General features: G+C 58.5%; 1 protein-coding gene across 1 annotated transcript; it reads left to right on the top strand.

The window, feature by feature from the left end:
- The first annotated feature begins 5,459 nt into the window (after positions 1–5,459).
- EFNB1 (ephrin B1) lies at positions 5,460–17,744 on the top strand. Its single transcript, XM_027609274.2, has 5 exons — positions 5,460–5,611; positions 14,260–14,537; positions 15,316–15,408; positions 15,614–15,742; positions 15,904–17,744. The coding sequence occupies exons 1-5, from the start codon at positions 5,484–5,486 to the stop codon at positions 16,314–16,316; spliced, it is 1,041 nt and encodes a 346-aa protein (XP_027465075.1). The 5' UTR covers positions 5,460–5,483; the 3' UTR covers positions 16,317–17,744.
- The last annotated feature ends 3,948 nt before the right edge of the window (positions 17,745–21,692 follow it).

Genomic DNA, 21,692 nt, shown 5'->3' with positions numbered 1-21,692 from the left:
CTGGGCTAGAGAGCGCAAGACAGGAGGGACTGCTGGAGGGGACAGGAGGGCACGGATGTCCAAAGGTGAGGCTTCCAAGGAACCCAAGGTTCCAGCTGCAGTTCAGAGCCTTGTACCACCTCCTCTGCCACACCGAGCCATACTCTGTCTTTCAGATGTCCTGTTCCAGGCTCTTTTCAGGGCCAGGGGCCGGTCATTTGCCTGTATGGGGCCTGAGGGTTTGGGACAGACTTCTAGAAGTCCAGGGTGGGGTAAAGTGGAATAAGGAGGGGATAAAGAGAGAGGGAGGGAGGGGGCAGGACCATCTCAAGAAGCCGGGCTCCTCCTATCCCCAGTATCCTGCCGACAGCTTGAGCAGGGGCCAGGCTGACACCTGGAAGATCAAGGTGATCTCACCACAAACACCTGTAAACCAGGCGTGAAGCTGGGGCGGGGACTGGGGGTTGAGAGTCTGGTTGAACCTTGGGCGTTTGGGACCAACCCCTCCTGCACCAGCCACTGAAAATTGTCATGGCTGCAGTGGAACTAGACTTTCAAGGTTTACCTCCCTGGAGCTCCATCTGACCTAGTGCTGGGGTGTGGTGCATCCAGGAAAGGGGAGGAGGGAGAACGCGAGGGCTCCGGCCCCACCCTGGGTTTGCCCTGAGACTAACCCAGAGAGAGAGAGTGATTTGGGGAAGAAACCAGGTATTTGTGGGGGAGGGAGGACAGCCTGGGCCCAACACAGACCCCAGCAAAGCTCAGCTAGGAGGGCCCTGAGGGCAGAGGGAAGAACAGGAGAGAAATGGACAGCGGGAATGAGCCAGCCGGCACGAGAGGGCCTCACAAGTGGAGGCTGCGGGCGGGGGATGCAGACCGTTCGAGTCTGGAGCCTCAGTTTTTCTCATCTCTAGAGTAGGCCTATCAATGTCTACCTCAGGGACGTTGTGAGAATTATACTCAGATAACGCAGCGCCCAAAGTGAAAGTACCCAGCTACAGTGGGTGGCATACAGTGGGTGTTCAAGAAACGAAGCTCTCCCTCTCCCTGTAGGGAATGGCTGTGTGCGTCTTTGAGGGCACAGACAGGGACCTAGGGCAGGCTGGGGATGACTGTAGGTACAATAGAGGGTTGCTAGCCTCACTGGGCTCTCCCAGCTTACATTGCCCTGGGCCTCGGGGTAGGCTTCCTGTGCTCTGACCCTTTGGTATGCAAGGCCCACCCCTTGGCACACACTCCTTTCCAGAGCCTTGGGATATCAGTGTAGACTCATGAGAGTCATCAGTTACAACACAAGTTGTGTAGCTCAGTAGCCTAGGTTAAGATCGTGACTTTTCTACTTCCTGGCTGTGTGGCCTTAGGTAAACTAATTCACCTCTCTTGTCTCAGAGTTCAAGGCAGGCGAGTACAGGTCAAGGACAAGGGCCACAGGAATTACGTGTGTGTATGTGTGTGTTCGTGCATGTGTATGTAACAGCGACAAGAGAAATGTGGAGGCTAGACTCTAGGTTCCATAGGAGTGGGAACCAGGCCTGCCACCTGGGGCTGCATGCACTGATAGGTGAGAGACCCCAAGTGTTCTTGTGGGACTACGCACCTGTATGTGAAAATACAAGAGGGGCTAAAAACTGTGCATGTGCACACAAAACATGTGAACATGCAAAAGCGAGAACCTGTATGACTAGGAATGAGGGTGTCTCTGGAAGAATGAGTTTCCATATAGTGAGCACCGGGGTGGGCCAGGCATGATGCTAAGCCCTTGTTGTACATTATCTCATTCACCCCTCACCACAGCTCTGTGAAGGAGGGATGATCTCCAGATTATAGATGCACACACAGAAGCAAAGTAGCTTGCCCAAGGAGACAGAGCTGATAAGCGGTGAAGTCTGGGACTCGGAAGTTGATACCTCCCTGCCTCCCATGGGTGTGGGAAGCTGAGCTCAGAAGGAACTTCTCTGTAGTTCTCTGGGGGCTGCATGATCCCTGGTCTGGGAGGTCCCCGCACGCTGACTTCGGTGTGCTTGGAGCTCCTCAAAGGCAGGGCTTGGCGGGGCTCTTGTTTGGGTCACCAGGATAGGCCCAGCTCAGAGGTTAGCACAGCATCAGTGCTCAGGAAACTCTGGTGGACTTGAACCCCGATGGGTGCGTGTGTTTGTGTGTGTGTGTGTGTGTGTGTGTGTGTGTGTGTGATGACGCTGATCTGGGAGGCTTGGCGAGGGGTGTGACTGCTACTGGAGTAGGGAGGGCTTGGATAAGAGAGGGCCCGCCTGCCGCACAGATTCCCAACTTCTTCTCAGGCTCCCCTGGGGAGTAATTTCTCCCTACCTCAGGGGCCTGAATCGTTACATCTGAGGTCCCTCTAGGGTGGCGCAGGTGGTGCGGGCCTGGAGTCACTGGCCCTGGCTATGGCCGAGAGTGGGCCCCGACCTGCTACTGAGGCCCCTAGAGCTGGAGTGGGCAGGTTGAGGCAGAAGGTTGTGCTGTGACCAGGGGTGGCCATCATGTAAAGCCGGCCTCAACATAAGGGGTCTTCTCCTCTTTCCTCGGCTGCCCTCCCCACCCAGCATTAGGGTGTGCCAACGCACGCTCAGGAGCTGCTCAGGGTTCCCAAGTCTGGCACCATAGCCTCATCTCCCCCATCCCCCACCTGGTCTTGGGCTTGCTCCCAAAGGGCCCTGGGGGCATGTTGGCAGCAGAATCTGAGGCTGGTTCTGGGGTTGGTGGTGGTGATTTTAGGTGGGAACCTCGAGATGTGGCCGAAATTTCCCAGGCCTAGTAACGTGTGAATGAAGAGTGAGTCCTGGCTATATCCCGACGGCTGCTGCCTTCCGAGCTTGAGCCAACTTTTGGCCAGGAACGAATTAAGTAAGCAAGTAGGCGAGAAGGGGCTGAACATGTGGCAAGTCAGTATGGTACAGGCTTTGCAATTGGTATAGGCTTTGGAGACAGATAAGCCTGGGGGAACGTCCTGCTTCTACCACCGATTAGCCCAGTGACCTCAGTGGAGCTACTCCTCTTCCCTGAGCCTTATCTTCCCTCTTACGTGAAATGGGGGGAGTGGAACTTAGGTCAAGGGACTCTGAGAGGAAATCCATCTAACACCGTTCTTGACACGGACTCGGCACTCAGTAAGCAGCAGGCTTCTTTCCATACTCAGGTGCCATGCACACATTTCAAGGGATCCTAGTCCCCAAGCTGGACTATTGGTGTGCCCTTGTTCTCATCTCTCCTTGTTCACACCCCAATAAGGGGTCCAGCTGTCAGCTGAGAGACCCGACATAGCTCCTCTTGGTCCCTGTCCACCCAGATCCCTTTCACCCTCCAGGCCCTGTCCCTAAAAGGAGGAGGGGCCTAGCTTCTCCTTTCTTATCCCCCCCCCCCAATCCAGGTCCACTCTACAGCCAAAGAGATCATCATAGGAGTCCAGTGAGAAACTCCGACTTGAGTGCGATAAGGACAGGAACTTGTGTAAACGGTAGAGCCCTTTGGGAATGTTGCTCACCTAATTGTCTCCATCAAGAAGTGGCGAGGAGACTATATCCCAAAGCCAACCCCAAACCCAGATCTTCCTCCTAGTGCTTTCCCTCCCCCCCCCCATACTGGGCCGCGGTTCTTGCCAAGGCCACCACGCCGGTCCCAAGTCTCGCGTTCAAGTCAAGTGCTAGGTTTCTGTGGGCCAAGCTCCTGGGTGTGAGCTTCCAGTTTGTCCGGGGTTCCCGCAGTGCTACGGAAGACCAGTAGGGGGAGACATTAGCACGTGGGTATGCCTGTTGGGGTCCGACCAGGAGAGCGGGCCGGACCGGGAGGGTCTGAGCTATGGGATGGAGCCAAAGTTATAAGCAAGGAAGCGAGGAGGGGCGGGGAGAACGGGCCCGGGCTGGGAGACAAAGACCCAGATGGCGAGGCCGGGAGGGGCTAGAGTCTGGCGTCTTGGGGCCAGGACGCCCGCTTTTGCTTTTTCAAAAGGCGTCTGCCTGCGCCTTTTCCTTTTTGCCCTCGAGGTGTGTTTCTTTATCGAGGTGCCCGCTCATTCCCGCTGGCCTTTTCCGGGGCCTTGCCTGCCCCTTCAGACAGGACAAGACTCTAAGTTTGGGCTCCCGGGTCCCACACGGCTCTCCCCCGAAGCTGAGAATCCGAAGGCCTGTCCCCAGGGCCAAAGAACGCACCTCCCATCCGCCTCCATCCCGTACTTGACCTCTCTGAGTCTCCTTCACCTACCGCTATCCGTAGGTTTAGGACTCCAGGTCCAAGGGCAAGCAGACACTGCACTGCGAGGTAAGAAGGAGGAAGGCCTACCAGAGCCCTACGTGAGATGGGACGGGGAGCAAAGCGGCTACTTTTGCCACAGAGGTGGGCACAGAGCAGGACCTCGGGGCTCCTGTGTAAAGAGAATGGAAGTACTTTCCAGGGGTACTTGTGACAGGGCCTGTCTGGCCCCGGTCAGTGGGCCAGAGTGTTGACTAGGCGCGCGGGAGGAGAGCAGGCCGACAGACCTAGAGGAACGTCAACTTCCCACGGGCTGAGCGCTCTGGGAACGGGACTAAACCGGACCCACCCCTAACCGCACGAGCCGCACTCTCAGATTGGTGCCATCGTGAGCACGGCGTCCTTAAGAGCTCCCAGGAGCCCCGCCCCCTTCCTGCTCTGGGGGCGTGGCACGGGACAAGGACCCCGAGACGGAGCTTACTATTGGCTAAGAGGAGTAGGGTTGGCCTTGCGTTCGCCTGAGCAGGGGAGTAGACAGCTCAGCGGCGGCGGAGGGAGTCTATGCGCGCTGGACAGCAGTGGGAGGTGTGCGAGGCTCGCACTGGCCGCAGACCTTCGGGCGCGATCGCGGGGGAGCTAGGACTCGGCGACGGGGCTGCGGGGCTACCGGGCCGAGGCTCCAGAAGCGCAAACTGATGGGACTAGCTTGCTCGGCAGCGTCTTCCCGCTCTTCTGAGTACACTGAACGGGGCCCCCGCTGAAGTAGAAGCTGTCGGGGGGCGCGCAGCCCAGAGTCCCAGTGTGGCCTGGAGGAACGGAGACCGTGCCAGGGCGACCCAGCCGGGAGCCCCCGGACTGAGCTCGCGTCGGGGGGAGACTCCCACTTCTTCCGAGGGGCGTCGATCCCGGGACGGCCGAGGCGTCGGGTCGGCCTCCGAGAGACCCAGTCAGGGAGAGGGCGCGCAGTCCCGAACAGTCTCGGGGAGCCAAGCGGAATCGGGCCGGATCACCCGGGGGCTCAGAGCCCCCGTCGCGCCTCGTGCGGCGGAGAGACCAGGGGAGCGAGTCCTCGGAGGCCGCGGCCCATGCCCGGGTTGGGGACGGCTGCCCAGTGAGTCCTCCTGGCCCGCCGGGCGGAGAAGAGCGACACCGAAGCCGGCGGGAGGGGAGCACTTCAAGGCCGGCGACTGCGGAGGATGGGCGCCTGAGCGGTTGAGAGCGCAGCGCAGCACGGGAAGGCGAGGCCAGTTTGCTGAGGAGGCGCCAGGGGATCCCAAGTGCAGCCTGCTCCCGGGAAGATGGCCCGGCCTGGGCAGCGTTGGCTCGGCAAGTGGCTTGTGGCGATGGTCGTATTGGCACTGTGCCGGCTCGCCACGCCGCTGGCCAAGAACCTGGAGCCCGTGTCCTGGAGCTCCCTCAACCCCAAGTGAGTAACTTATTGGCTCTGGTCCCTGGGGGTGGGAGGCACTCCTGCAGGGTGAGGCCACGCGCCCCCGAGTGCGTGCGGGGAGGTGTTTCGAGGAGGAGCGGCGCCCCATTTTGTCTCTGGCGTTTTCGAGTGTTTTCCTGCGGGCGGGCGGGGCAGGGTGCGGCGGGGTGGGGTGGGGGGCACTCGGCTGGGTTGTGACCCTTTGGCTTCCCCGCCCTCTCCTCCGCACGTCCCGGATCAAGTCGAGATGGTCGCGCCTGGCGGAGCTGGGAGTCCGGGCGCTCGAGGGCGCATCCGAGAGCTGGGTGGGGGAGAGAACGCATTCCCCTGTGGGGCCCCTGGGAACGTGGCGGTTTTCTCCGAGAGCCGCTCGAGGGGCGAGCTTGACCTGGGTGGGGGACGATGCCGGAACACAGGTTTCTCGTTTGTTTAGCTGGGAAGGGACCACGGCTCGGGACTACGCGCTTCGGGCGGGGGGCAGCGCCTGTATCCCCATTCGGGCTTCTCCCATTTCCATTTCTCTTTCTTTCCTCTTTACCTCCCCAGCTTTTCGCTTTGCCGTCTCTTCTGGCCCCTCTTTTCTCCCTGCCGGGGCCGTGGAAGGGCGGGCGCCTCTCCCAGGCTCACAAAGGCGGCCGGTGGAGAGGGGCGGAGTGGGAGAGGGATTTGTTGGGGAAGGGGGGGTTCGATCCGGCGCCCGTCGGGGGTCCAATGGAGCCGGCGGCAGAGCTTCGAGGGCCAGCCCAGGCAGAGAGTGGCGTCCGAGCTGGCAAGGGAGGTGGGTTGGGGTCGAAGGATTCCTGCCCAGGCGGGCCCCAGTGCCCCCCCCCAACCCTCTGTCCCTCAGATTGGGGAGCTATGCTTCGCTTTTCCCAAGGGGTTGGGGATGTAGCTACGTAGAGGAGATGCTTTCTTTTCTTCCTCCTCCTACCCCTTCACAATCCCCCCCCCACCCCAAACAACACGCACACCTTTTAGGGCGGTGGCTCAGTGGTTTCTGGGAGGCTGTTAGTGAAGAGTCGCTGGGGCTGTGTAGTGACCTCTGGACCTTTTACTCTTTTGGCATTCCGGCCTGGGGTTGGAATCCAGGGTCAAGATTGCTCTTCCTGTTTTGTGGAGGTCCTGGCAATATGCGGATACCCCTACTTAGTGGGAAACTGGGGGGCTTTGGCCTGCCCTCTGTGCTCTCTGATTTTTTGTATCTGGAATCTCTTTATCTCCACTCTCCTGGGCTCCCCGGCTAACTTCCCGGGCTCCTGCCTGCCTTGGCCTCTTAGGTTCCAGGGACAGTGCATCTCTCAGCCCTGGAGCGGGGAGAAGGTACCTTCTCTAGTTCTATTCTCCTTGGGTTAAGGTAGGGTCCTATTTACTGGTTTGTGGGATGGCTAAAACAAGGTCAGTGTAGAGGGTTCCGGAAAGGGAACAAGGTACCAAGGAAAGGGATTGACAAGAATTTCTCCCCCACCTAGAAGCTAAACTGGGTGCAGCGCTCTCCTAACAGCAGGGAGTCAGGATAGTCTGGGGGCCCTGAGCTGCTTAGCTCAAGGGGAAAGGTTGTGAAGAGCCCAGTTCCTCCCCTCCACCCCCTGCTTACAGGGGAGGTGGAGGCTGGAAATGCTCTCTCTTGAGCCAGGATAGCTGAAATCCGCCTGGGGTAGCCCATTATAGGGGCTCATGGGAGTGACCTAATTGCTCTCTCGGGTCTCTAACCAGAGATAGCAGGCAGCTCCACAGCTGGAAAGGAGCTCTCCTGCAGAGTTGCGGGGGGTGGGGGGGGAGGTGGTGGTGCTGGGAGAAACAAGATCTCTCTGAGCTTCTCCCTTTTTGTGTTTTGAGCCTTTAGTGCTCTGGACCAGTTTACAGGTTTTTGAGTTCTACCCACCCCACCATCCACTTCAGGCTGAGGGGGCAGGCATCCGGCGCGGGGGGAGGACTCAGTAGGACTCAGTAGCACCCGCACGAATTCTGCCCTGTAACTGAGCAGATCCTGAGAATGGTGGGGGACTGATCCTGGTGCCCCTGCACACCGCCCCCCACCCCAGTTCCATCCACGTCCAAGGGTCTGTGTGTGTGGGTGCATGGGGGGTGGGCAGGAGGACAGGAGGGAGGCACTGCCCTCAGCTCCACTAGAGCTCTGGGGGCTGCCTCTGCCACCGCGCCCAACCCTCAGGCTGCCCCAGCCTTTCAAATAAACAGTCTCTCTCTGTCTGCCTCTCCCTCTTTGCCTCCTGCCCGAGTTCTCCCTCTTGGGTCTGTGTCTGTTCGCCCTCTCACACCCTCTGTGAGCTGCGCTCACCTCCCCTCTCCAGCTAGGCTCGCCTGCTCTCCCTCTTTCTCACACTCCCTCTCACTCTTAGTCACTCTCTGCCTCTTTTTCTCAAGTCCTTTTGTTTCTCGCACATGCCCGTGCTCTCCCTCACAGGCTCATTTTCTCTCTTCCCTCCCCTCTTCCTCCCTGCTTTTGGTGTCTTTCCTCAGCCTTGTCAGGAACCGGCACCCCCCCCCCCCCGGTCAAATCTCCCGGTGCCCATAAACCTTGCTTAATTGCTTCCTTCTTGGGGGAAAAAACAAATCAAAATAAAGAAGTGATGGGGTTGGGGGTATGTTTCCAGGTTCCAGGGTGCGTGCAGCCCTAGCCCTGATGGAAGAGGAGAGCAGGAAGGGCCAGCTTAAGACTTCTAGGCTCTTTCCCGAATTGGTGCGGGGGGTCTTTCAGCGTGGAAGTCCCTGGGTGGCGAGAGCTTCTGCCTCTCCTTCGCCCCTCTTGTCAGATTTGCCTGATGAGCACGGGGTGGGGAAGCAGGTTCAGTCCCACTACAGGTTGGGAGCAACCAGAGTGTATGCATGTGCTTGGGTGGGTTGGGGGCTGTGATGGAAGGTCCCAGAGTGGCCCCCTCCCCCAGCCTCTTCCCCGGAGAGCTTGGGGCAGCCGGCAGGCCTCACACTTGAGTCCTCAGCCAAGTCCAGCTGCTGCAGTTCAGTCTCTCAGTCCCATTCTGACCCCTTCCTGCCCCCCACTCAGGTTCCCCCACCTCCAGGGAGTGGGAATGTGCCTGAGATCACATTACACCTTCCCTATAAGGGGGTGGGGGTGGGGGGTTCGGCTTGGTGTCCAGGACCCTTGACTCCATCCAGCATGGGTGGGGGCAGCTGCAGACCCCCAACCTAGGCTTGCCCGCTACAAGCCGAAATGTTGGTCCCAGCCCCCTCACAGCTGTTCCAGCTCACAGTCCTGGGGAGGCCAGCTCAGGGGGCCCCTTTCCGGGGCGGCTAGGGACCTGACCTCTTCTACCCTGTGGCTGATTGGCCACAGGTGGGGGCTTGAGAGTGATGGGAACCCAGCGGCTCCTAAAGTTTCCCATTCTCCTCCTTCCCCACCCCCATCCCAGGCAGCCGGGGCCCTGGGGCAAGAAGGGCCTGTGAGGCTGGGGTGGGGGCTAACTGGAGGGTTCCCTGTTTCCCCTTGGGTTCTCTACTGCCTCGTCAGCTCAGGTGGATGGGGATGGGCAGGCCCTGGACACTACTGTTTTCTGGGGTTGGGACTGTGGGAGGGGTGGGCCGGCCCGGAGGCTGCTTGTTGCCAAGAGAACACCAGGTTTGGGGGAGGGTCCACTCTGTGATTATTAGGGGAGCTGAGGTGGGGGGGTGCTCACCAGCCACATCCTGGGCTCCTGGCCCTGGGCACCATAGTGGCCCCTCCGGTGTGTGTTCTCGTAGTGGTCATTTCGGGGTGTGGGGATGCCTGCAGCCAGGAGCGGAAGCTCCTGTGGCTTCTTACTTCTAAATGGTACTGTGTTTGGCAGGCTACCTTAGCAATCAGGCGGCACCTTGCTACTTACAAAGCATCCTCATCTGTAAGTTCATTGCTGGTTCCCAACAGCCCCAGGGAGTAGGAATTGCCCCCATTTCCAGATGAGAAGGCCTGTGCCTGGAAGAGGGAAGTGACTTGTCTAGACTCAGCTCATAGGGGGTAGAGCTTGTCATGTTCCATTCCTTCCATGCCATCCTGCTACCTTGGAATCTAGGAGAGATAGGAATTCAAGGTGGGGTTTGGAAAGAGGTGCCGGCTCCCTGCCCCTGGGTTCCCCTCTTACCTCACAGGTGTGCGCGCATCTGTCCTTGTGACTCAGGCTCTGCCTGCGTGGGATGAGCAGTGCCCTGGCTTCCTCATTTGATTTTGCTAGGTCTGCCTCTGAGGGCAGCCTGCTTGGGTGACCTGAGCTAGAGGCAGTCAGCTCACCGCCTGGCACTCTCCCTCCCAAGCTCTGAACAGCACCTTTGGTTCCTCTCTGGGTCAGGAACCTCACTGCCTCTCAGGGATCCCACAGAAAGCAGACAACAAGAAAAGGGGTGTTAGGCCCCCCAGTGGACCCAAGTATGAGCCTGGTGGGGCGGAGGGGAGGGCAGGGTTCAGTGTAGGTGGGGAGGTTGACTTTCTCTAGGACTCTCCTGGCTTCCCTGCCTCCAACAGCGGTGTGTGTGTGTGTGTGTGTGTGTGTGTGTGTGTGTGTGTGTGTGTGTGTGTGTGTGTGTGTGTGTGTGTGTGTGTGTGTGTGTGTGTGGGTGTGTGTGTGTGTGTGTGTGTGTGTGTGTGTGTGTGTGTGTGTGTGTGCGCGCTCGCCAGGACCCAGCTGCTGTTCCTGCCCACCCACGCCTGGGCGGGCACTGCTGGGACACGCCAGGCCTGCTCCTGCCGCCTCGGGGGCTGGGTGGAGCTGGGCGAATGAAAGAGGAGCCTTTAATTTGGGGGCTCCCCACCCTTGCTGGGATGAGAGCAGACTTGAGCTCTGGCTTGGGGTCTGTCCTCCACTCGTCCTGCCACTCTGTGGGTGCAGGCGCAGTGCCACCAGGGTCCCCGAGTCAAGGCCATGGCTGGAGTCTTCTACCAAGCTTGGCCCGGCACGGCCTGGGACCGGGCTGTCCCTTCAGCCGCTCTCTGACCACAGGTTCCCAGAGCCTGTGGGAAGGGCGAGAGGGAAGCCAGTGTGGGCACCTTTCTGGGCATGACCCCTACAGCTGCAAGCTGGCCCCCCTGCAGATTGTAGGTGTTTGGGTGGAGAGGGGCTCAGCTGGATGCCAGAAGCAGGCGGGCAGTTGGCCTCTGACTGGGCTACTGCCCCAGACCCTTCAGGCTTCTTGTGTCCCGGGATTCTTACTAGCAGTTATGGCGGCACTTCTCAGCTCAGTAGAAAGGCTGAGGGAGAGACTTGGGCTAGGGTGGAAGGGAAGAGGCAGGCCATAAGAAGGAGCTGGAATGCTCCGGCCGCCTCCCGCAAGTCCCTTTACTCCCTGGGGTGGCTCACTGGGGTCCTGGGGCTATCAGAGGCTAAGGAGGGAAGGCCTCAGGGGTTACCATGGCGACCTGCTTCAGGCTTCCTGCTGGGCCTTGTCAATCCCCTTATTTTCCAGAAAAGGGCTTTGTCTGGGGGTGGCCCCAGGCAAGAAAGCTTGGCTTCATAATGGGGGAGTAGTAGTTTTTGAAAAGTGGGGGATAAAGAGTTTAACTTGGGGACAATCTCTTTCTCCTCCTCTCTTGCCCCTACTCCTAACCTGACATGTATGAGGGGAGACCTGCAGGGTCCCCCCTGTATAGTATGACTGGTGTTGTACCTGGCTTCAGGCTTCGCTCTCCCTGGCTACACACCTGCCCCTTATGTCCCCTTGCCACTTTCCTGGGCTTCTCATAGGCCAAGAAGCAGTTCTCCTGATGCTGGAGAAGATGCTGAGGAGGCACCATTATGGGGGATCAGGGTCAGGGAAGGCAGGTCTCATCAGGCTCCTCTCCCTTCTGCACTTTAGGGGAAGGTGAGTTTCCCTCTGCCAGCTGCTATGCAAATGAACTGATGAATATTTATGAAGTCGTCGCGGAGGTTGAAGAGAAGGCTGAGGGGTGTTAGGGGCAATAGTCCTCTTTTCTTCCCCCTCCTCCATCCACTGTATAGATACCTGTTTTCTCGATGTCTCTGGATTCAAGGTAGAGCCCCCAGTAGCTGGAAGCCCTGTGTTTCAGTTCCGGAGCTCCAGAGCCTGAACGGCCATTGATGTGCTCAGAACAGCCAAGCCTCCACGGTGAGGAAGCCCGGGCAGAGTGGTTTGAGGGGTGAGCTGGCCTGTGCCCCTTCGCATGCCCTCTGTGTACCCTGCCGTCACCTCCAGGGAGGGTCTCGTTGAAGTGCAGCTATGCAAGGATTCAGCCAAGGCTTCTTAGACCCCTAGGGGTTAACGTCCTGGGTGAGGGTAGCCTCCTCCAGTTGGCTTTGAGCACCTCTCTTCCATAGCAAATGTTCCTCTGATCACTCCCTCCGTCACATGAGGGGCCTGGACTCAGTGGGTCTCGAAGGTTCCTCTGGCTCTAAGAAGTTACAAGTCCTTTAATCCTGCTGTCTGGGTGGACCTAGTGTGAGGCTGGGGAATTGAAAACTGCCTTGGGAATTATGGGGGCATGGGGTGAGGGTGTTCGCTCGCAAATGTTTGTAGGGGCCTTCATCCCATGGCCCTCTGGAGTGCAGTAAAGCTAGATACTAAGGGAAAGACCCTCTTGTGGTTTTTACCCTCCTGTACAGCAAGATGGCAGGTCTCAGCTTGTTGAAGCCTCATTTAACATGGAGGGAGGGCTGCCTTTCTTCATCTACTTGGTCTAGACTCACCTCCTGGGGTATCATTTGCCTCCCTCGAGTGAGGGCCCTGAGCTCCCGGTAGGCCCTCGTACCTTGTGGTCTCCAGTGCGCAACGGGCCCCCAGGAAGTGGAGCCATGCTCTTCTGCTGTCAGCTCTGTTCTCCTGAAGCACTGCTTTCAACCCTTCATTGTCCTTGCTAGAAGGTCTGTCCCCAGTGGGATGAAAGCCACCCTGCTTGTTGTGACACCTGAGGCCTTTCAGTCTGGCCCCAGCTGAGCTTTTCCACCTCTTCTGCTTCTCTCTACCAGTTGTGGGGCCAGTCACTGGCCTGGGGTTTGTGTTCCAGCCACTCCTGTCCACTCTTGCTCTGTGTTAACTTCTTATCCGTCGCCCCCCAGGACTCACTTTCCTTCTGCTCCTTCTGAGGAACCATCTCCTGTCAGGTGAATTATCTCCTTCCTCTCACGGCCTCCAGCCCTTGCGGCTGGAACCACCGTCCTCCCACATAACCTACAGATAGCCTGGTACTGTCTGTTGCTAAAGCATGGACCATTTTTACTTTTCTGACCCACAGCAGACGATAAAATCCTTGAGGATGGGGCCACAGCTTCTCTTCCTAGCCAGCCCACCCCCCACCCCTGCCAAAAACCCCCAAGACTGGCCTTGTAGGTACTTGCTGTTAGTGTCTTGCCTCTTGGCAGACTAGACTGTTTCTAAGCGAGAGTCAGACATGTTGAGTGCCTACTATGCGCTAGGCACTCTGCATGCGCCATTGCACCTCCTCCACAATCCCAGGGAGGTAGGGCTCTTATCATGGCCTGCTTATAAGTGAGGAAACTGAAACTCAGGGAGATCAGGCAGCTCATGCAAGGTCGCGGAGCTAGGAAGGGCCGTGTTTGTCTGGTTCCAAAGTCTGTCTGCTTTCTCCTTCCTCCATGCTATTGCCTTGCTCCCAGCTCCAGCCTGCCCAGGCTCAGAAATGGCCAAGATAGCAGCACTGTTTTACTGTGTGCTTAGGTAAGGACAGAGTGATATGAATAGATGGGCTTGGGCAGCTACCCTCCCTCTGCTAGTCCCTGTGTCTGGCCTTCAAGATTAGAAGATGAACCTGGCTCAGAAGGCATTTGCCCGTCTCCCTCAGGATCTGGAACAGAGGCAGATGTGGAGGTGGGAGGATTAGAACACAGATGTGTGAGGTTCCTGGGGCCCTGTCTCACATGATCTGTTGTCTGTGTTTGGGCACCTTCTCCCCTCCCTCTGTTCTTTTTAGGACTGAGACTGGTCAAGTTTAGGGACTCAGGTTCTCACATTATGGGGGTTGGATGGGTCCCCCCTCTGAGACACTGGGCTGTGGGGAGTGGGGAGAGCCGTGTGGAGTCACACCTGGCCAGAGACTGTGCCCATTACCCCTTGGTTCCAGGCGATGCCTATTCCTATCTCCCCATCCTGCCCAAGATTAGCAAGGAGGGGAGAGAAGGCTTGGGTCCCAGACAGGTTGAGCTCCCCCAGTTGTAGCCTGGGAGCCGCAGGGGTGGTGGCTAAGGCATGTGTGGGCATGGGGCGTGTGTGTGTGTGTGTATTTGGGTGCATGTGTGCACACACACACACACGCATGTGTGCTGGGGAGATGGTAGCAGTGGCTCTGAAGGAATGTGTGATGGCAGTGGGAGAACAGGGCTGCCACCTCCAGGCAGCCGGAGCCTGACACCATTGGCCACGTCAGCCCCCCTGCGGAAATGCCACATTAGGACAACGGGCTCCCCCGGCTCGGCAGTGCCCCACCCTGCCGAGCAGTCAAAGCCTGGCAGCGTTGCCCATGGGCCACCCCTTCCACACCCTGCTGGCAGTGTGATTGTCTCTCCTCAGCCCCAGCCTGAGGATGGAGGAAGGACAGAATGCCTATCCTTGCCATCTCCCCCGCCCCCCAGTAGGCTCAGCCTGTGGCCCTCATCGTGTGTGCCCCCGATCCGGGGGGATGGCCCGGGACCCTCAACCCTGAGGCTGACCATGTCATCCCTCCTGGGCAGGTTCCTGAGTGGGAAGGGCCTGGTGATCTACCCAAAGATTGGCGACAAGCTGGACATCATCTGCCCCCGAGCGGAAGCAGGGCGGCCCTACGAGTACTACAAGCTGTACCTGGTGCGGCCTGAGCAGGCGGCTGCTTGCAGCACTGTGCTTGACCCCAACGTGCTGGTCACCTGCAATCGGCCAGAGCAGGAGATTCGCTTCACCATTAAGTTCCAGGAGTTCAGCCCCAACTACATGGGCCTGGAGTTTAAGAAGCACCATGATTACTACATTACCTGTGAGTCCCTTCCCATCGTAGGGCTCTCTCTTATCTTGTAGCAGCAGGAGCTTCTAAGTAGTACGGTGAGACAGCACACGGCCTGTCCTGGGCCAGTCCCCTCTGAAGACTGGCCTTGGATTTCTGGCCCTAACATTCACCAAGGGGGTGGCTGCCCGCTCACCTTGGCTCTAGGAGTTGGGTGGGAGGAGACTCCAATTCGCGGTGCCCTCTCTCATTTTCTTGGCCTACCTCAGGTCTAATCTCGGGAATGGCAGAGTTGGCAGAACCCTTTGGCCTCAGCTGGCTGTTGGGCCTTTCTCTTCGTGGGAAACTGGCCCCAAGAGGTGAAGGAGCTTCTAGCCCCATGTCACTTGGGGAGCCGGGAATAGCATTGGGACTGCAGCCCAGTTTACCTGACTGGCTTCCTTCCAGGCTGTATAGGAGCCTCCCCCATGATTCCGCTTCTAATTGTTTGGCCTCTGAGCAACATCGCCCAGAGAGAAGATACCTCAGTGTCCACTGAGAAAGAAGGGCTAAGGCCTGGTCCTGATAAGGGAGCAGCCCCCTTGGGGGAAGCGCTAGTTTCCGACGTGGGCTGGGCCGGGCCGGCTACTCTCTTCCCAGCGCGAGGGAGCCGAGAGCGGAAAGTTTCGCAGGTAGGCGGGAGCTGCTTGTCGCCCCCTCGCCCCAGCTCCCAGTTCTGTTCCTACGGGCTAAGACAGCACTAGGATTTCTAGGTAGTGTGGGCAGACTTTCTCCCCCCCCCCACCCTGATTTCTTTGGCCTCTTGCTACAGCTACATCCAATGGGAGCCTGGAGGGCCTGGAAAACCGGGAGGGAGGCGTGTGCCGCACACGCACCATGAAGATTGTCATGAAGGTTGGGCAAGGTGAGTGCCCGGCGTGAGGGCTCCCTAGTTGAGCCTTTGCAACAGATGTCCCTGGCTGGGTATGGCTGCGTTTGGGAGTAGGGGAGGGGCAATAGGGTCAGAGTATCTGGGATCTGACTTACAGGTCACTGTTTGCTCGTGCTAGATGAGTGAGGCACCTATGCTCGTGGGGTCCCCCACTCACCTGTCCTCTCCCCGGCCCCAGACCCCAATGCTGTGACGCCTGAGCAGCTGACCACCAGCCGGCCCAGCAAGGAGGCAGACAACACCATCAAGATGGCCACACAGGCCCCCAGTGGCCGGGGCTCCCTGGGTGACTCTGATGGCAAGCATGGTGAGTGGTATAGGTGTCTCCCGAAGGGCAGAAGCCATTGCTTAGCTGCCTTTTCAGGCCCTTATCTCTGAAGGGCGGCGGCACGGGGCCCAGCCTGAAGTGGGCAGCGCGTCCCTGGGACCTGTGGCCGACCACGTCTCCCCTCCCTCCTCCTTCCTCAGAGACTGTGAACCAGGAAGAGAAAAGTGGCCCAGGGGCAAGCGGAGGTGGCAGTGGGGACCCCGACAGCTTCTTCAACTCCAAGGTGGCATTGTTCGCGGCCGTCGGCGCCGGCTGTGTCATCTTCCTGCTCATCATCATCTTCCTGACAGTTCTGCTACTCAAGCTGCGCAAGCGGCACCGGAAGCACACCCAGCAGCGGGCGCCCGCCCTCTCACTCAGTACCCTGGCCAGTCCCAAGGGGGGCAGTGGCACGGCGGGCACCGAGCCCAGCGACATCATCATCCCCTTACGGACTACAGAGAACAACTACTGCCCCCACTACGAGAAGGTGAGTGGGGACTACGGGCACCCCGTCTACATCGTCCAGGAGATGCCGCCCCAGAGCCCAGCGAACATCTACTACAAGGTCTGAGGGCCCAGCGCGGCCTCGGGCCCCCGAGGGACAGTCGGCCAGGACTGCACCTCTCCTTTCTCCCCCACGCTCCCCTCCCCAACCAGCTGTGCCCACCTTTGTATTTAGTTTTGTAGTTTCTTGGCTTTTATAATCCCCCTTTTGCCCTGCCCCCTGGGCTTCGGAGGGGGTGCTTGTGCCCCCAGCCCCCATGCTCTTGTGCCTTCCCCCTCTGGCCAGGCCTCTGGGCTCTGCAGGGGCGCCCCTTCTTGGAGGGCAGGGTTGGACGCTGATGGACAGCAGGCAGGAAGATGCTCCCCTGGCCCTGCCTCCCCTCCCCCCTCCCCCCCTTCCCAGGACTGTTTGTCCACTGTCATCACTGTTTTTAATGTTTTTGTGTTCATTTTTTAGCTGTCAACTCATTTTCATCTGTTTTTTAAAGAAAAATGGAAAAATGTAAAAGGCAGCCCCTCCTTCGGCTTTCTGAGCCTGGCCTAGCCCAGTTTAAGGGAACTGGGGCACGATGTGGCCAGCCAGGAAGCATAGGATGGCATTTCTTTTATAAACGCCTTGGTATTTGGGGGAGGGGTGGCAGGCCAGAGCTGTTCTTGCCCAGGAGGGAAGACGAGAGGGCTATTGGGCAAAGTGTCTCGCCCTGCCCTCCTGACCCTCCTTCTACAAAGCTGATCTTGGCAATGGGGTAGTGGCTGCCACCCTTCCACCAAAAAAAAAAAAAAAAAAAAAAAAAATCTCTTCCTTGTGGGATTCTTGGGCATCTCCTGCCTCCCTCACTCTCACGGTAATTAACGTCTTAATTGGCTGTTGCCTGGGGAACAGGAGAGCTGCTGCAGGCAGATGACCTCATGGGGGTGGAGGGAGGTGAGGTGCCCAGGTGGCTATTTGCCCTGCAGAGCTGGGAGTTTCCCCTCCCCCTCCCCGCCCTGTTCTCTCCTCACCTTTGGCATCCTTTGGCCTGGTGGGGAAATGGAGGCCCAGGGCAGAGACCTAAGCGGGTATAAGGCCAGGAGGCCTGCTCCTTTTCTGGGCTCTAGCACAGGTGGGTGCCCCCTCAACCCAGCTTCCGCTGGCCCCTCCAGTCTTGGGCCGGGGCCTGGAAAGAGGAAGAGGCTGCCCAGGGCTGGGCCAGCACGCCGTGCACTTTGACCCCGGCTCCTTGCCAGCACGGCTGCGTACAGACGGCCACTTGAGTGCGCTTTGCAGGTGCTCCCAGAGTGGCCATGGAAGGAGCTGGGCCTTTATGCCCCCCACCTCCACACTGGCTCCTGGCCCGCTGCCCACCCCAGTGCCAGGTGGGAGAGGGAGCCAAACAGCCAGCCCCTTCCAGGTGGCAGTCGGAAGGGTTTTTTGTTTTTGTTTCTGTTGCCATTTGTGTAAATACTAGTCTTTTTTGGAAGAAATAATGTAAAGATGTTTTGTATAAACTCTGAATTATTTTCTTGTTGCTTTTTTCTTAGAAAAAAAATGAGAACTAAAAAAAAAATTAACCACATGGAGAAATGGGTGTAAAATGGTGTCATGATGTTGGGGAATGAGGTGTGAGTATGTGAGTGTGTGCGTGTGTGTGTGTGTGTGTGTGTGTGTGAGAGAGAGAGAGAGAGAGAGAGAGAGAGAGAGAGAGAGATTTCCTGTGCCCAAATCACTGAAGATCTGGGCAGGTATGGGAAGAGGGTGGCTTTCCTAGTGGAGCAAGATGTTTCTAGGTGTCCTATGCCTGTCTTCTTCTCTGCCCCCCGCCCCCAAGTTCCTCTGCCCTCTTGTTCTGCTGGAGCCTGCGACCATTTCTCCCTGTCCATCCTGTCACCTTGGTGGCACAGGCCATGAGCATCTGCCCAGTCTGTCATTAGGCTCTGCTAGAGAGACTTGATGGGGGAAGGGGTGTTCCCATGGGGCCCTGGGTGTGTCCGCCAGCACTGCCACCACCTGGCTGGAGCTACCTACGTCTGGGACCTGCTGGCAGGCCCGGCCCTGCCCTGCCTCAAGACACCTGAAGGTGGATAGAAATAACTTTCCAAGAGCTGGGCCTCAGCTGTGGCCCACTAGGTGCTGGGGTTGCTTCAGGCCGCCTAGTTCACTTCTTAGCCTCTCTCGTCCTCAGAGGTGGGCCACACCAGAGTCCTCACCAGGGCATATACTTAGGGGCTTCTGGCTGGCAGGCGAAGCCCTGGAGCTAGGCGGCCGTGAGCAGCCGTGAGCACCCAGTCTCCCTCCCGCAGGCCGATGGTCCAGGAGGGTGGCGGGGGCCCTGAAGAGGGTCTGGCCTCAATCCCACAGGAGAGAGGCAGACTGGCAAGGGCCCGGGGCCTTCCTGCTCCCGTCTGGGGGTGGGGAGCTCCCTGTAGAGATGGCCAAGGCAGATGTCAGGAGAGGAGGCGAATGAGATCCCAGTAGCTAGAAATGGGTAAGAAGGCACTAGAGGAAAGAAGAAGGAGGAAGGAAGGGGAGGGCTAGCTAGTGATCCAGAGCAGGAAGCTTCAGAGAACCACCAGCCAAGGCGCAGGCAGGGCTGTGAGGGAAGTGGGAAGTGCTGGGAGAAGGAAGGGGGAGGAGAGCCATGGGCCCTGTAGGGTGAAGGGAAGGGAGGCTGGGCTGGAGCAGGGCTGGAGCAGGGCTGGAGCAGGGCTGGGCCCGGCTGGGGTGCTCCTGGAGCCAGCTGGGGCAGAGGCTGTTTATTTGGTTTCTCATTAACCAAAGGAAGTGCCTGGATCAGATGGGGCCTCTGCTACTTGACTGCCTGCCCAGCGTGGGGCCCCCAGCCTGGGTCGGGGGGTCTTTAACCAGGGCTGGTTCAGGCCGGGTTGACATCTCTAACCGAGGTGGAGCCTGACCCGGGTTGGGTGAGCCCTTCATGCACTTCTGCAACTCAGTGTGCTTGGGTGGTCCCCTGCCCAGCCCATGACATCAGCTGCCCTCACCCTACCGGTGGGGGGGGGGTCGAGTTCCTGGGGGCCCCTTGGGGGTAGTAGCTATGGGGGTGTGAAGTAAAATCTGCGGGAGACAGCAGGGGAAAGTGTGGGGCCGTCTCTCCAACAGCCCAGATCTGTGACTGGCCGTTCCCACTTGCCCTGGCCTGGGTGCCACGGCTGGTGCGGGCTTGGGCTCAGTGCCCGAGCTGGGCTGGCCACACAGTAGTGCTCAGTAGCTCCTTGTGGCAGAGTGTCCTTCACCTGGACAGTGCCTGCCACTTGTTTCACTTACCTTATGCACATCGTTGTCACCGAGTCTCATAAACCTTCCTGTGAGGGTGGACGGTGGGCAATTATTTGCCTCATATTTGAGATGAGGAAGCTGAGACTCTATCAGGGGCAGTGACTTGCCCCAGGAACACATATCAAGGGATCCAGAGCACTGGGATTGGAGCCCAGGCCTTTTTCTACGCTGTGAGCAAGTGGAAGTTCCTTGAAGGTGATTCTCCTTCTCCCCACCCCCTTGCCCCTTGCCCTGTCTCGGGTGAGACCGAGCAAGCGTGCTTCCTTAGGGACCTTGAAGGACAGGAGCCCTCCCCCACCCTGCCTTCCCAGCTGTGTGGGTCAGAGAGAGACCAAGCTGAGCTAGGCGGAGGCAGGAGGTGTGAGCCTCCTGTGGTAGGGCCCAGACCAGCCCCACCCTCAGCTCTCCTTCCTGTCCCAGCTGGGCCCAAGCTCGTGGTGAGTCAGGGATAGAGGATGCTTTCCAGGTGAGGGTGGGGCTGCCTGGCTTCCTCTGCAGGCTGAGCCCAGATCACCAATGAGGCAAGCTGGGCAGGTGCTAACCAGGCGTCAGTTTCCCTTGAAGGGGCGGGCCTCGCGGAGCTGGAAAACCGGGGCTCTTGTGATTTATTGCTCTGGTCCATTTTACGCTCACAGGAGGCCTCCCCGAGGATGGGGATGGCCTGGCGCACTCTAGGCAGGGTCCTGAGGGTGGGCCAAAGAACCCAAGGAGAGACACGGGCCCCACTGGGACCATCCTAGCTTTGCCCCTGCTGAGCCAGTGGCCCTTTGGCCACCTGGCACCAGTCGCTCTCAGAAATCCAGCCTTGCCTGCCTCACCTCCTGTCCTGCCCAGGCACGTCACAGGCCCACTGACACCCCAGCTGAGTCAGCCCCAGCCGGCCTGGGGACCCTCCTTGCCCATCTGCTGCTGGTCTCCTGTACAGCTGGCCATTAGACCTGGGGTGGGGGGCCTGGAGCCCCAGCTGGTGCTTGTTAGGTTGGCTGCTGAGGGCGAGACCAACCTCCACCCAGGACAGGGGTCACGGATCCCAAACTGAAAGCAATTTAAGGGCATGGGGGAGACAGTAATTATAGGTTCTGTTTCCAATGGTTAATTACCCAGCTGGCAAAGAGAAAAGAGGAAAAGCTGGGGGGTGGGGGGAATAAGGAATGTGTGAAGGGATATGGGAGGGTGGGAGGAGTTTGCCGGAGGGCCCTTTGATAAACGGGGAAAGAGCCCCGGCCCGAGAGAGGCTCGAGACTGAGGGCCCAGCCCAGCTCCAGCCTGACTCTTTTTGACCAGAGGCAGGCAGGCCCCTGTTGCTTTGGGCCTCAGTTTCCCTGTCTGGCTAATGAGGAGTAGAACAAGATTTCTTCATCTATTCAGAAACTATTTACTAAGCACCTCCCATATACCAGCTAGTGGTCTGGGCATTGGGGTACAGTGATGCACAGAATAGACAAGGTCCCTGCTACCAGGGACGTCACATTCTAGAAAGGCCCTTGAGTGCCTGGTTAGCTCTTAAGGGTTTGCATGGTGATGGGTCGTGGGAATGTGAGAGGCAGAATAGAAGGTACACAGATTAGAAACTTGGGTTCTAAAGTTAGCCTTTCATGCATTCACGCATCCATTTTTTTTTCCCATGAGTTGTTGAATGCCGGGCACGTAGTAAGCACCAATAAATGGTACCTGTTGCTTTTCTCGTGAGGCAGGGAATGGGCAGTTCGGCTGGGCTTCTTGGGGACCCCAAGCCCCTGGCTGTTCCCATCATCACTGATCAAAGCTGGCCTTTTGTAAAGCTCCTGAACATCCCCATCAGAAGTTACCCTGAGGCTCCAGTCTCCAGGCTGCCTCCCTTAGCCCTAGTCCCAGGTTCCTGGGCTGGGGGCTGGGCACAATATACCCATAATAAACTCTTCCAAAGCCAGAGTAGAAGAGATGTGTGTCCATAGCCCTTGCTATCCCCGTGGCTCCATGGGTTCGTCTCTCCCAGCCTCCCTAGAGGCAGCACTTGAAGAACTGGCTTCTGAGAGAGGAGCTGCCCCTTTTCTCTGGCCAGGGCCGTAGGGAGAGGCTCCAGGTGGCTCCTTAGCTTCCAGATGACCAGGAGAAGCCAAGGAGATCCTGGAATCCACCCTGCATCATGGGGATTTCATGCCGGCTGGATTCTACTGGGCAGAGCCCTCG

The sequence above is a fragment of the Zalophus californianus genome, chromosome X (genome assembly GCF_009762305.2).
Source record: "Zalophus californianus isolate mZalCal1 chromosome X, mZalCal1.pri.v2, whole genome shotgun sequence".
Lineage (NCBI taxonomy): Eukaryota > Metazoa > Chordata > Mammalia > Carnivora > Otariidae > Zalophus > Zalophus californianus.
This window is presented reverse-complemented; position numbering and strand designations above follow the sequence as displayed.